At 39.1% G+C, this 16,291-nt stretch overlaps 1 protein-coding gene across 1 annotated transcript in view; it reads right to left on the bottom strand.

The window, feature by feature from the left end:
* Positions 1-4,790: 4,790 nt before the first annotated feature.
* LOC124259631 (methyl-CpG-binding domain protein 5-like) overlaps positions 4,791-16,291 on the bottom strand; it is a 34,207-nt gene continuing 22,706 nt past the window's right edge. Inside the window, 5 exon segments of the mRNA XM_046693800.1 lie at positions 4,791-6,405; positions 7,454-7,566; positions 8,731-8,909; positions 10,011-11,619; positions 11,621-14,031. Of these exon segments, the coding sequence (XP_046549756.1) occupies positions 6,264-6,405; positions 7,454-7,566; positions 8,731-8,909; positions 10,011-11,619; positions 11,621-14,031 (4,454 nt within the window). The 3' untranslated portion in view covers positions 4,791-6,263.

Genomic DNA, 16,291 nt, shown 5'->3' with positions numbered 1-16,291 from the left:
AATAGCTTCAGTAGATTCACAGTTCTTCCGTGGCATACTGTCTCAATGGTTATTGATAAACAAGTCACAGAAATATATGCATGACGATGATTCCCTCGGTATCTGATCCTGTCACATGACCCTGGTCACATGACTCTCACTAAGCTGTGATTAAGACTGTAAATAAACACTGAATAACATGATATCACATTATACAAATTTTCTGTACACGACATCGGTTGTGTGCTTTGAGCACATGAGGACTTTTAACATTAAGATAAGTATACTTCTGTATCCATACATGGCACAAAATGGTTGACTATGTACAAAACATCATATTAATTATCAATATATACAAACGAAATCAACTTTTATCAGTATTAAAACTGGGTCAGTTGTAACTACTGGTGTAGCATTAGAGATAAAAGGTTATGTACAATTAAAAAAAAAGATTGTCTAACAAAACAACAAATAAAATATGTGTATATCTCTATGCTCAAACACAAACTCATCGGAATCTGACCACAGACACAATAAACACAATCTTGACATTCGCAAGCATTGTGAGAGATGGGTCAGTAAAAACGGGCAGTTGTCTCCCTTTGAAGCACTTTTCACACAACATTGAACACCATAGAATATTCTGAGATTCTAAACAAACAAGCTTAAATTAAATCTGCACAACACACAGTAACAACTATAGCACTGACAGTAAAGACAATAGCACAAGCAGCTGGAAGCAGTATCTTGAGGTCAAACGCGAACATCACATCTAACCTCTGAATATTTCCTATGTCAATTTGAACATAATAAATGTATTACGACAAAGTAAATTCTCAGTAATCTTGAACACATCAACAAATACTTAATAGAGAAAATACCACAAAGTGAATACCTTCAAAAATGCCACACACTTTTAGTGAGTTAATTCAAAATGAAAAAATTAATGCCATCAACATTGCCAACAAATAAAATATTTAATGAATAAAATTGAAATTTCAACAAAACACTTCCAATGTTTTTCTTCACACAAGCAACAATACAATTTGTTCATTTATAAGTTAATAATGATATCTCATAGCATATCTATTAAAATCGTATTATCATCTACTCAGTTCAGTTCACATGTTTAAATATTATGCTAAATTCTGCAATTTTGAATCTCTATTTCAAGCTAAATCTGAAAAACCCAAACAATTCAGATCCTAATAGCAACCATGAAACCTGAATAAACGGCAGAACAGTATGTATTGAGTTTGAAAAAATCAGAGCCAGTTAGTTAAGTTAATGCCATTTCCAAAACTATTTCAGTCATACCAAGGTATACAAGACAAGTTTGGCATGAAAGACCAATTAAACCATGGTTTTTACGGTTACAACTTTGGTGAAACCAACGAGTATGGGTATGGTGCTGACAAACCCACCATCATGACACTGCTAATCTGGGATTCAAACCCATGATAACAGGATGCTGGCTATAAGGGGGACAACTCTTGTCAGCAACATGTGGAAGGTAATACAGCTGGCTCCCCTGCACCCTTAACATAACCAACAAATGCTAAACCGCAAATGAGGCAAAATCAGAGGATCCTATCAGTCAAAGATTTCATGTCAAAGAAGAGTTTGAATTTTTGTAGTTCAACTTGATCATGAACAAAATGTTATTCTTTCAGAATCTCTACTTCAAATTAGAAACCTGAAATATCTCTACATGTACTCTGACATAACTTTGTGATGATGGGTTACGTTCTTAAGGAGTTCCCTCCATTGTTTCATTTCTGCCAATTCCTTTGATACTCCTTCCTGGAATCAAGATAAGGGATCAAGTTCGAACCACAACAAAATTTTCAAATACATGTATATCCTTAATACAGAGCAATATTGTATATTTAAGTTCATAAAACAAATTCAATATTCACAGAGACGTATTCAACACCATCAGTTCCTATACCTTTCAGAAGTAGAAATATCTCTTTAACTCAAACCCTCCCCTCTTCCTAAGTAGGTGTTCATATGTGTGTTGAAATCAGCTAAAACCAGTGAGGATGAGGGATCACGGAACTCCCCGTGTGTCTGAACATGTGCGCAATGTTTAGAGTTGCCCAGCCCTGTGCAGCTACTTCTGATATAACATATTACAATTAACAGCTAAAGATATGATATATAAACATGCCCTATGCTTAGCAATGGAAGAGACAAAAGATGTCCTTTTGCAAAAATTTCTTGAGTGATAATATATTTCACGTAATATGTTTGTGACGGAGTTTCTGATTCTGTAAATTCACAGTCAAACCTTCAATTAAGCGTATAGAGAATTATCAAAAATTTATAAGCCATCGGACTGACGTAAATCTGGTATTATGCAAAAAGAAGTATCACAAATAAATAACACTTGTGCACATTTGGACACATCACAAAGCCATACAATAACCTTGAAGCAAGAACTGAAAACGTACATCAGGCTGAACAACACGCAGAGGGTCTGGTTGGAAAATATTGGAACATAAGTAAATGTTTCCACATGAACACGTTAAGGATGTGGTTTGCTGCATCCATTAGTTTCCTGTTTGTAATGAAGACAATATCAGTCACAAATTCAGTAACAATAAATTAAGCATGAAAGTGTTAAAATAAATCATCTCTCTTGCACGGAGTAAGTCTTAGAAATGCATCAAACGAGTCTGATTATATAGCCAGACACCGATTCTGGCAGTACCGACAAATGAAGAAGGTACGTCTATTGCTCAAGAAATAATCATCATAATACATGTAGACACCTCTGAGGTTGAGGGCGGAGGACAGGTGTGTCCGCAAATATACTGCCCACTCTCCCTCCCAAAACATAACAATAACAAACAAGATGGCAATGATCCTGGCCTCATACAAAGCATTGATCATTTCTAAACATACACTACCTCACATGTAAATGCCAACAACAGTTATATCTTTGACTACTTCATAAAATAGAGTCCCTTCACTCGCATTGGCTACAGAACTGAACATTATACAACTGAGTTTTTCTTGATCAAAATTGGTTTGTATATTGTCATTAGACCATTCATTCATGTGGGAATATATCTATTGTCTTTGAAAACCCTGATCACTTGGCAGTCAAATATCATTAACGCAAAAAGGATATTTCGAAATTTGGTTTGTACTTAAACCTCATCTGTCATGTAGCAGAACATTTTTTAATGCATTTTTCTTGGTCAATATATATAGTTATGTTCAGAAACATAATATGGTAAACTAGCAGCTCTGGGCCAGTTTAAGGAAACGATCTCAGTGCTACAATTGTCATTACCAGTAGTCTATGCTGAAATATGGCAGTAACAATCATCTTTGAGTTAAAGTGGCTTCTGGAATGGAGCCCTGTTCAAATTAGTATATACCCGAGGATCCAATTACTGTTAATAAAATATGCATCGCCATTATTTTACTTCGACCTGTTTATCTATGTGAGTCAGCTTGTGAGAGCAAACATTGTGCCTCCGATTAAGGTTCCATCTGTATTTCCCCTCTGACACACTGACACAGGAAACACTACCTGATCCACAGCAGCTGTGCTTGACAAATGAACACAAGACCAATCGAACATTACTAAACATCAAAATACTAACATTAAACTGTCCATCAATTCAGAAAACAAATGTCAATATTGCCTGTGTTTACATTATGCAGTTTTGCACCCAATGACACTGACAAAACATACACAGAATTTGCATGTTATGTGCATTTCAAATTTTTCAGATCATGTATCGCTGATACAGCACTATACAGAGAGGGTAACAACTCAGTTTCGTCTTAGAAAAATAAATTTTCCTCGGAAACTAAAATTTACACCATCCAATAAATGACCTTCATGTGAAGTGAAACATTCATCAACTGTCCTAGGATTTAGACACCTTCTGCTTCTCCACAGTTTGTTTTAGGGCATAAAACCAATTCTGGCCTGAACACCAATGAAATTTATCATTGACCTCATCAAGAAATCCCAGTGACAGAGATCATAACTTTAACACAGACCTAACAACTATCACAACTTTCAGACTGAATGAACAATTTCTCAGATTAACACGACCCTGCTCCAAGAACACACCAAATCTTTGTAGACACTGACAGAACAGAAAACCAATCCTTGTATGACTTACATTTGAATAAATTCGTAAAATATTTATGCAAAGAGCAGCATGAGACTGTCTTGACTGATCCCGACACCAACACTGACATAAGTATTGCAAACCTGCACGCATGAAAGTAGTCTTGTTTTGAAGTCATTCAACTGCCTCACTTCACAATCCTTGCAACAAAGAAATCGCCACCAATCAGAACTGATGATTTCATGGCTGCTGTGGAAGCCACACAGGGTTACACAATAGATCACACAATAGATCACACCAAACCGCTATCCATGCCACCACTCTACCATACCAACCTATTCCTGTACATTGAAACCTTTGTTACTTGAAGTCCTTTCATCAAAATATTGACAAAGACATCATTGTCTTAGGGTCCAATCATCGATAATATTGCCTTACCATGACACTCTGAGAAACTCATCTTCATATCTGATCAGTCAAACCATCTTTACAAGGAACTCCAAATATAGATGGAATTCAATTTTGTAAGGTCTGTTTATTGATAACACGACCTCAGTGTGAAACTCAATATGACCCCAGTTTGACTCTATCCTTGACTTAACTTGATGGACCCAAGATATGTGATTCTGTGAACTATGTTTTAGCTGGTTGACAGAATTTGTTTATTTCAACTTTAGGGTTAAAATAAATATAATTGCCATCAAATTGACAAAAATGTCTCAACTCACTCTCTGAATTTAGTGAATTTATGCTCCAAGACTTAACAGATATTTATCAGGTGTTGCCATGTTACAACTTAAAATGACTGGGCAACCAGGAATGACATACCAAAGGGCCGTAACTCTCATTACTGCAACACATGGTGTAGGTGGCAGGACATGGAGGTGCAACAGTCAGTAAGTTTATGAATTTTCTCTTGCCTGGTACATGCCAGGTACCTCTCAAATAGGCACATCCCCTTCATAGTGGAATCACCATTAACAAATGAATGCACCTTTCTGATTTTTCCTCCAGAATAAATCTCATAGTCTTGCCACCAGTTGTGGATGACCACCGTTATTGCTTATTATATGACGGGTAGATTTCCGTCCTGCTGATTGGCCCACTTGGTCACATGACAGCTTTGACGCTAAGCGATGTCAACCTCGCCACATCGCGAGAAGTTGATATAACAATCCAAGAACCTCCCGTGGTTAAAAATAGATTTGGGATATTCCAGCTGTTCCAGATAAGGAAGCAATAGGCATCGCTTCGTCCGTGTGACTGTGTTGGTTTAGAGTTACGTCCCATCTGTATCAAAATGGATGCACCTCTGGGTCATGTGCAACGCCATCAGTGGTATGCTATGTGACACAAGAACAGGTATTCAGTACTTTTGTCATATAATAAAACAATTATTGACTTCAGTTCGGTTGATCCAATGATGTATCGACCTTGGTCATGTGATATTCACCTCAGCTTTGGTTTCGCCTCGGTGAATATCACATGTCCAAGGTCGATAAATGATTGGATCAACCTCACTAGAAGTCAATAATTGTATAATGCTTGCCCTGTGCAGTCTTGCCACCAGTTGTGGATGGCCACCATTATTGTATGCTCGCCCTTTGCCGTATCACATGTCTAGAGTGAAATACAGCTCAGAAGTGAACCTCAATCAATTGATCAATTGGCAGTCATCCAAACCCTTGATGTCAAGAAAAGAAATTGTGGGAAAGACGAACAAGATCAGTAACTTGTGCAAGATATCATTACACTCTATGAATAAAATGACAAGCAGTATTTTCAAAATTGATGCAATTTACACTCTCAATTTTCTATTACTTATAACCTGATATATAACGTAGTTCTTATAAACTGTTATGATTAGAATCTTATTTGTGTTGATGCCATAATGAACTTAGATATAATTTTTCAAACCAGCATAATACAGTGTTCTCAAGAGTTCAAAATGTTTCAAACATGGTTTCTCACTGATGAACAGACATCACATCAATCAGGAAAGTAAATTCCCGTACTGCCTGGACATAAATAATCCCTGTCCATAGAATGTCATGATGATATTTATTATACATCGCTCTTGTACTTTCTCCCTGGACTGAATGTGCACTATCCAACCACAAAAACATTCAGTGAATGCAGGCTCTCTTCAAGGTTTGACTGTGTACTGGAGTAATCATTGAGGCGTCAAGCCTTCCTCTTCTTTGTCGCACGCCCCTTGACCGACGGTTTCAATGTGGCTGTGTCCGAGTTCACTACAGGCATGTCCTTGATGTCCTTGACAGCCTCCTGGATAGCCGCCTCGAGATGGGAGTTCATCTTCCTACCTCTGGAAAACATCAGAATAAAAATAGTACTTCATAAACTAATTTGTTTACAATGGACAGTTGTTAAGGTTTGTTTGTGTGTTTATTTGTGAAAGATCAGCTGCATCATAAGGTAAGCCCAGAGTGAAGCGGGCATCACATATTAGCCCACAAGAACAAATAGTCCAATCAAGAGTCATAAGCAGGTCATATCTGTGAAGATCCGGGTTAAAATGAATTTTAAGCAACCCATGTTTGTCATAAATCAAAAGGTATGGAGATCAATGTCATTAGCATATATCAGCCGGAATACCATGATATCGTCAACCAAAGTAGAACCTGATCATCATGGCTTGCTGAGGACCAGGTCTACTCTGGATCTTCATGGAGTCTGGGACCTAACTACAGTGACAGAGGCTAATGGTGTCATCATCTTGGTAGGACAAGGCGGGAAAAAAAACAGGCCACAGAATACAGAATAATTAGATGATATCCCACAGCTCCATAACAAATACTGGAGAAAACAAGGGAGATAACTCTCAGTCAGAAATCAACGGTACTAATAGGGTATGATAAATATGATGAGATGGGATCAGTGTTTGCCCTAGGCATGAAAATTTAGGAGTCATCATGACTCCTTAGTGTCATGAGAGGGAATCATGGACATGTTTTGGAAGTCAACTTCAGTTTGGAACTTTCATCAAGACATCAACTGTGATTGTTTAATAACAACAAAAAACATCCAAAGGCAGGTCAGGTATTTAATCAGCACTGAGCAGTTAACTGGCAAACATTTAGTTTTAGAAGTTTAGAGTATCTGAACTAAGGGCCCAGTAGCATTGCGTCAACAATGACGCAAGCTTCAACATTTACTACGTATTTGAGATAATTTGGACGTCAAATACGCAGGTTTTTCTCGTCATGGCAAACACTGTTGGATACAGCCAAGGATGGGTGAGATAGCTGAGGGGCATGAAAGAGCTGCAGTAATCATCCCCTGTGATTTGGGAATAAACACTGTCCTCTTTTGCCTCTATATGATAACACAGTTCCAAAGCATATACACAGTACCTGCGGTATTTCCTCCTCGTTTTGTGATGAGCAACCATTCCTTCACGCCACGTCTTGAGTCTCTGCGGCTCAACTCGAGTAAATGTATGATCCCCATACCACATGACCAGTACCTGGACGACACAAACAACACTTAGGTGACTGACTGACTGACTGAGTTTGGTTTTACGCCGCTTTTAGCAATATTCCAGCAACATCACGGCAGGGGACACCAGAAATGGGCTTCACACATTGTACCCACGTGGGGAATCGAACCCGGGTCTTCGGCGTGACGAGCCAACGCTTTAACCATTAGGCTACCCCACCGCCCCCTTAGGTGACTGAGTGAGCCACATCAAATCAAGTAACAACATCGCACACTTTGTCCTTCCCTGACTTATGGGAGCCATTTTCTAAATAACTTTCATCTTCACAGTGGACCATGATGGACCTTCACTATTGGATCATTACTACTGGATCACAGATAATGTGCCACAGCATCTCATGACAGCCACATGTGAGACTTTATGAGACACTATTTTAGTTCATGCTTGTTTGAGGTTTACAAATGTCCAATCTGGCAATAAATTTCAATGAGTGAGTGAAGTTTTACTCTCTTTTTAGCAATATTTCAGTAATATCACGGCGGTGGACACCAGAAATGGGCTTCACAAAGTATACCCATGTGGGGAATCGAACCAGGGTCTTTGGCGTGACGAGTGAATGCTTTTAACCACTAGGCTACCCCACCATCCAAGAAAACATTATATTGCGTATAATGTCAGATGTCTTCCCAAAAACACTCTGTGTAAAATGGGAGTTACTTTTCTCATTTAGACATTATCACCAGTATCCAACACTGGAAACAGCATGTCAAATGCATACAGAAGTATCAAAGTCAGTCTCGATATTACACTCGCTGCAAAATAACAGTGCTACGTATACATTAGGACTAAATGTTTGTAATATATATTTTTAATCACATTCAAAATTTCATTCAAAACCTAAACTGATTAGTAGGTAACACCAACGCAAGGTTATTCGCAGCAACCAATGTCAGAACATATTATTCCTGGTAAAACTTTCATTTAAGATACAATCATTAGAAGTTATATGGTCCATCAGTTTTCAAAGTACGTACACATCATCAATTTTGGAATCTTGTTCAATTATGGAATGGCCTAACTATCAACTGTTGGATAACTCACGGTGTCTGCTTGGTCCTTTGAAGACGGTTTCAGATCAATGCCTAGTTAATATTATGTAATGGCCTAACTATCAACTGTTGGATCACTCACAGCATCTGCCCGGTCCTCTAAGGAAGGGTTCAGTTCAATTCCCTCAGCAGCACTTTCTGGAACCAGCTTGCCAGGCCATAGTGGGAAACCTCGGATCTGACCCCATACAACATCTCCTGTGGAGAAGTTCTGAAGGTAGCCTTCAGACACCATGCCGTCAATAGACTCTTCATCAAAGTCTGCAGAAAGAGTCACATGACAATGGCAATGAAGGGTTTCATTTCATATTTTAAGCCTGTGCTAGTTAACATTTTCATTCTATATCATTCTATACACTCACCCATTCATTGGTAATAATAGAATAGAATTTATAAAATGTTATCCTAAGAAAGTACTGACTGAAAGAGACACTTTTCCTTCAAATATGAGATCACATGTTCAGGATGTTTCAAGCCTTTAAGTGAGCGAGTTAACTTTTATGTCACACTCAGCAATATTCCAGCTATATGGCAATTCAAGCCTTTAAGACAATGTCTAAGTCTTTGGCAATACAAAACTGCAGGCAGACTTGCTGCAAATGAAGTATAGCAAAATGCATGGTATGGTAAACAATGAATGGAAACATATCAGGAGTAATAGTATCATGACACCTCTATTTATAATATTCCTTTGAAACAATGTAACATTTTCCCCCAAAGTACATCTCAAAATATTATTATTATTTTTTCTACAATTTCTTTATTTTTCTTGCATTTGTACATAGTTGCACATGTATATAAATTATCTATATAAAAAATAGGTGACAAGATGACCAGAATTTAGTAACTTGGTTTTCGATTTTGTGAAGTAATAAAAGCATGTGAGCTCTTCCTGAATCATTTTAAAATTTATTAGTTTTTTTTGTATGTTCTTTTTAGAAAATAAATTGTTTGCATACAATTATTAAAAGATTTATTGGTTCAAAATTTGGTAGCAGAGAGCCAAGAAGCATATCTTTCTTGTTAAGTTGAATGGATAAATCGGCTTTCTAGTTGACCCATTTTTCAAATTGTGTCCAGGGGAACTCACATGGTTGCAATACCAAAACAGTTGATCAACTGTTTCACGTTGATTATTACAATAACCACATAAATTGCTGTCTGCGTATACCATTTTAAAAAGTACAGAATTTGTTGGTAAGATATGGTGAAGAATTTGATATTGAAACCATTACTGATAAGAACAAAGAGAGTACTTGTTATCTTTATACATCCACATCATCGTTGAATCAGTCTCCGGTTTTTCATCACAATTCAAATACGCATATCTTAATCATAAACAAATCTGAACAAAGTACTCACTGTCAATACTCGTGGAGTCCACATCCGTCTCATCATCCGTCCTGGCTCGTTTCAACCCCCTCCGCAGGTCATCGAGAGACATATCATCATCCAGTGAATCAGTATCATCACACAAGTCCTCCTCCGGCCCATTGTGGTTGGCATGGGGCAGATCTGAAGCTGTGGCTGCGGACCCATCCAGTACACTGCTGGATGAACCACGACCCATTACTGCATTTGACCCCGAAGGAGGTTCTGCTTCTCCTAATGATGCTTTTTGTGGATTTGTTCTCAAAGCTGTACCAGTTTTAGAGGAGTCCAACAAGTTAGAGTCACATGATTTTTGTTCACCTGCTGAATCAGACACAGACAAAGTTGATGAGGATACATCGTCAGAGTCAGTATTATGCCATGACTGTTTATCACTGTCACTTCTTGAATTCTCACTAACTCCAAATTCCTGATCTTTCTTAGTCTGTGATGTCTCAGGTAAACTGTCCCCATCTTCAGACTTCGAACAGGTAATGTCATTTGCACCAGCACCTGTTGCATCACATACAGCTTTGGACTCTTGAGAAACCTCATTATCAACTGAATCTTTTACGCCATAACCCACATCATTATCATTAACAGGTTGTTCCGGAGAGAAATTCTTGCTTACATTTTGATCACATTCACTTTTGAATTCACATTCCCCTGAAGGACTCAAATCTGCATCCTGGGTGTCCACATCATCCTCCTCATCATCCTCTTCTTCTTTCACCTCAACCTTCACTTCCTCTTCCACTTCTCCCACATTGGGTACTTCTTGAGTTGGTATGGTTCCATCCGGATTCAGGGTCTGTTGAGCAGCACCTTGGAGCTGGATTTGGTTGACAAGGGATTGCATTCCCTGGATCTGTTGCAGCAGAAGTTGCAGCTGAAGTGCCTGCAGCTGTTGAAGTTGTATTGCATTCAGATTGGTCATGTTGCCGTTGCCAGCATTGTTCCACATCTGTTGCATCTGGAGGAGATTGAGACCTCCTCCAACAGCTGCCTGGCCTTGGCACAGCTGAGGATCAATCATTGTCCCATGCAGCATGACTTGCTGCATGCTATTCAAACCAAACTTATCTATCCCAGGTGCTGGTAACAATGGATTAGCTCCATACAGCTGAAGCAAGGGAATATTTGGATTTGGTAGAAGCACAACCTGACCTGTGTTATTATTCATTTGTTCTATGACTTCATTTGTCGGACTGACAAGTTTGTTCATGAGAGTCTCCACGCCCTGATGGGCTGCCTCAAGCTTTGGAACATTAGCTTGGCCACTTTCACTTACACACACTGTTTCATTACTGGCCATAGAACTGCCAACACTGTTGACATCTTCAGCTGTGCCTACATTTGCATTGGTTTCAGACTCACCCCCTTGAGGTTGTTGTACTCCCATAAATGCAATGTTCTGTGTCCCAGTCTGGGAGGTATGCATTGAGGGTATTTGGTTTGTAATAACAACGGAATTGTTTAATGTTGGGACAGTCACAGTGCTGATGAGCGACGTAACAGGTTGCTGATTCAGAACAGTTTGAGGAACACCAACTGCTGGGATCACTTGTGATAGGCTGTTTGTGACATTGGTTACAAGGGGGAAGAGACATCGGAGGCATAGGAGTGTTCATGGTGACATATGGGAACTGATTATTTAGCAAAGAAGCATTGACACCAGCAGAAACTTGGGATGCATTTGAGGAAGATGTTGTTGAAAGTTTCATGTTAGCACCAATAGTACTCGGGCCACCAGGAACATTTGCAAATAGTGTAGGGAAGTTCACAGCAGGTCCATTAAAGCCATCCAAACCCTTAGTAGTCTCTACTCCTGAAACTCTACCTGTTGTTGTGGCCTGTTTTGAAGTTTGTGAATTGGCACCTGACTTAGGATCAAGACCAATCAATACGTTTTGAGCAGGATTTAAACCTGTGGAATTGCCTATCGGTTGGTTAACAGGGAGGAACATGTTGAGAGGTAATCCTTGCACAGTAGGACCATTCAGTGTATTGATATAACCCCCAGGAAGAGCACCTGCCAAAATATTTGGGTTCTGAGGAAGCATGAGAGTTCCACCTCCTTGCTGTTGTAGAGATAAATTCAACTGATCTAACGTGTTAATGCCTGCTTTGTTCATGATGTCAGGAATGGCAGCTGGTGGGGCAGTTTCCTGCCCAGTAGGAACTTGCAAAGAAGGGCTGACTTGCATTGGCTGGCCTAGTAGAACATTAAGTGGGTTTTGCTGAGAGCCCTGTGCTCTTGCTGCAGCGGACAGTAGTGTGCTGGCAGGAAACTCCCCTGGTCCTTGCTGACTTAAAGCTTGTTGAACAGCATTGAGGTTCAGATTATTAGCAGCTATCAGTTCAGAAATTTCGTTTGGCATTACCAAATTTGTAGCAGTAGTGGATGGGTCTGGTGCGGAGACAGTGGAAGCTAGAGTGACAATTGTGGCATTGCTACTTACAGGTGTTTGGCTCTGATGTGAAACATTTGGCTTAGTGCTGTTAGTTATGTTATTTTCACTGATACAATCTGAGTCCTTAGTCTCACTTGATTCTAAAGAGTTCGCTTTGGCATCTGTAGGTAGAGTGGCATTGCTGGCAGGACTTGATCTGGTTTTGTCATCACAACACTGTTCAGATGCACTAGCTTCTTTCTCAGAAACATTCAATTTTTCTATAGCAGGTGTATCTGATCTATCACAGTTTGCACTGTCATCAACTTTCAACAATCCTGGGGTTTTAGCAGTAGTCACAGTGCCAGTTGATGTACTGGATGTTGCAGATGGTACACTAATACTACATGTTTTAGATGGCAATACTTTGTCTGGTACCTCTTCCGAGGGTTCAGATGCTGGTGAAGAAGCTGTGGTTACAGGTACAGTCTTATTTTGAATTGAGGTGGATACACTTGGAGGGGAGGATACAGAAGGTTGTGGTGTCCGTGGACTTGGTTGAGACATGTCTGTCTTTGTGGAACTTAATGAACTATGAACAAGAGCTGTTTGTTGAGCAAGAAATGCTGCTGGATTTTCCATGAATGATACACTAGTGTTGATGCTGGATGGATTCTTTGATGCTTCCTGAGGTATGTGTCGGACATCAACATTCGGACAAGGAGACGTCCTGTCGAGAATGCTGTTCAACTTCTGTTTATCCTTCTTGCTTCTAGGCCTCTTGGCCTTTGGTTTCCCTGGGTCCAGCCAGGTCAGATTACCTAAATGAGGATAGCCCTGGTTGATCATGAGATTTGGTTGGGATCCAACCTGCAAATGATTGCCTTGCATGTTGGCTTGTTCAAACACAGGAGGGTTCGTAAATCTTTGGGCTTGTGGATTCTGCACATGCATTAGAGTCTGGAACATTATGTTTCCAGAATTCTGCTGCATATTCATAGGCAACTGGCACTGGAAGTGTTGAGGAACATTTGGTCCGTACATGTGGTTTGGAACAGAATTGACTAAAGAGGGACTGGCAGTGGGAGCACATGGAGAAGCAGACTGTTGCATCAACAACTGGTGCTTCAGCTGTTCTTGACTAAAAGGAGCTTGAGGGGACACAGACCCTTGATGGAAGATTGTCTGACCAACACTATGTCCGGCCATAGACGTCTGAAGCCTATTCTTCTGATCCTCCAGGAAGCCTTCTTTGCTGAAGTCCAGTTTGGCCGGGACTTGGCACGTTATCGGGCCAAGGTCATCAGCTGGATCTGGCATTATGTTGCCAACGGAGTTGTTGAGCTTATTTACTTGTTGTAACTGTTGCAAAGCTTGAGATTTGCAAGGAACTGACTTATTTTCAAACATCTTTGGTACAGCATTAGAAACAGTAGTGACATTATTTGACGACTTAGATGCAGGTCCATCTGTGGGATTCTGTGAACCATCACCCTTTGATTTGGTGTGCTTGTGGGTGTGATTCATCGGTGGTTTCACCTTTCCTTTCTGAGCCAGAAGCTGTGATACCAACAGCCCATCATATGGTGTAGAGTTCACTTTGCTTTTGCTCTTCTTACCTAGAGTTGTTTGGGAAGAAAATATAACAAATATAACATATTTAGCAGAGGTGTAATCATGTCATGAGGATGCAATATGATACGTATCCTGACAAGGGAGCAATACGATTCATATCGTTCATAATCCTCTTCATCTTTGCAGGCAAATGACAGACCTGTACTTCCAGGCAGCAAAGATATGACTGACTGACTGAGTTTGGTTTTACGCCGCTTTTAGCAATATTCCAGCAACATCACGGCAGGGGACACCAGAAATGGGCTTCACACATTGTACCCATGTGGGGATTCGAACACCCGGGTCTTCGGCGTGACGAGCCAACGCTTTAACCACAAGGCTACCCCACCGCCTCGCAAAGATATGATATCATGAAGGAGAAACATATAAGCTTAGAGACACTGTGACATTTCTGCTGTTTATAGCCAACCAAGAACTACTAGAGAATAAACTTGTTCTCGATCAGTTTCTGTTACTATTGACATATTTTACATCAATGTAACTTGTGACATCATGTATCATATGTATTGCGATACAGGAGGTGTAAATCAAGTATTGTATCAGGAGCCTCATATCACAATACAATACTGTATTGCTGTATCATTAAACCATGATAAGAATGATGCAGCTGGTTTTAATCCCATCTTGCAGCATATTTCAGTTACATTACAGTGTGTCAGGTAAAAACTACACCCCACTATCCAAAGGCCATTTCAGCGAGTGATTGAGTTCAATTGGATGCTGCTTTCAGCAATATTCAAGCAATATCATTGTAGGGAATACCAGAAATTGACTTCACAGACTGACGTGCGTGGTGAGTCTAACCTGAATCTGGGGACTTATGAACGAACACTTTAACTACTAGGCTACCCACCTGCCCAAGTGTGCACTAAAATGCCACACATAGCAATCAAAGTATATGGAAGGAACTGAGACCTCAGGTCAGTGTATCTATGGTTTTATCTGAATATGGTAAGATCAAATTACGATTTTGGTAGTTTTTTCGTAACTCTTGTCTATATTAAATGTTTGTGGTCCTTAAAGTTTTAGATGTTAAAGGACCAAAACTGGTACGTTTACTCAACAAAGATCTTTGGCCACTCAACAATCTAAGATTGCCACCATTTTTCAAGATGGTTTCCTTGAGATTTTCTTTGTAGGCTTTCATCACTCTGATATTTATACCTAAATTGGTTTTAAAAGACATACTTTAAGGAAAACGGTGAAAATATTGCAGCACTATAATAATTATTCAAACATGAAAACATTGCAGTAATATTATACATATTTAGATAATATATTAAATATTCATGTTTGTTTATCTCTTGTTCGTATTACTGTTATTTACAATTCTTACACATTTAGTCTTCAAGAAATATTGTGGCACATACCATAACACAGTTAACAGATTTTTTAAAATGTTTAATCAAATATATAATAGTAAAAAATAGAAAAAGAAACGCATTGCCAGTATTTTTCCATGTAATGTTTCAAAAATGAATCACAAGTGTGTGTCTAATCAGTATGTCTATGAATAGGACTGCACGGTATTACCGGTTTATCACTTTTCAAACAATTGCAATATTTTTTATGAGAATCCTTATATTGGGTAAAGAACATATATGAAGTTTTTGTGATTTTCTTTATTTAAATTAAAATCTTTGCAGAAAAAACATTCATTTACAACAGATGTTGCCTTCGTTATTCAATGATAAAATGGCATACTGTCATACTATTAATTGTATAAAAAAGAAAATATAATTCCTGACTATGCAACCTAATTTTGAGAAAAAGAATCATGACATATATGTTTAGGGACTTATAATGTAGAAAATAGGATTGACGAGTTCCCAATATATCGCAATACGCGAGGCAATTACGGGTACCTGAATCGCAATATATTGCAATACAATTTATTCGCCAATACACAGCCCTAATGGTGAACGTTCCCTCCAACAGTTTCCGAGTTTGAATCAATTGCCATTGAAAACCTGTTGCCAAAACGCAACTGAATCTGTGTTTTCTCTATAAAGATAGTAAAGAATGAAGTGATGTGATTCATGCACTTCGCTCAGCATGCACAATCCGTGCAACATTTACAATAGAAACCAGAGGAGTCTGATCGTTTTAGCGGCAATTGACACACGTAAATCTTGAAGTGAAGTCATGCCTAGACTTACCGAGGCTCAGCACAATAATGCGATCGGTCATTTGGAAGCTGGTGAGTCATAGTCAACGGTTGTAAGGCACTTTTATATGTCCAAG

This window comes from Haliotis rubra, unplaced genomic scaffold (genome assembly GCF_003918875.1).
Source record: "Haliotis rubra isolate DU_JTF1 unplaced genomic scaffold, ASM391887v1 Scf73, whole genome shotgun sequence".
NCBI classification, from domain to species: domain Eukaryota; kingdom Metazoa; phylum Mollusca; class Gastropoda; order Lepetellida; family Haliotidae; genus Haliotis; species Haliotis rubra.
The sequence above is the reverse complement of the archived record's forward strand: the minus strand, read 5'-3'. Positions and strand labels throughout refer to the sequence as shown.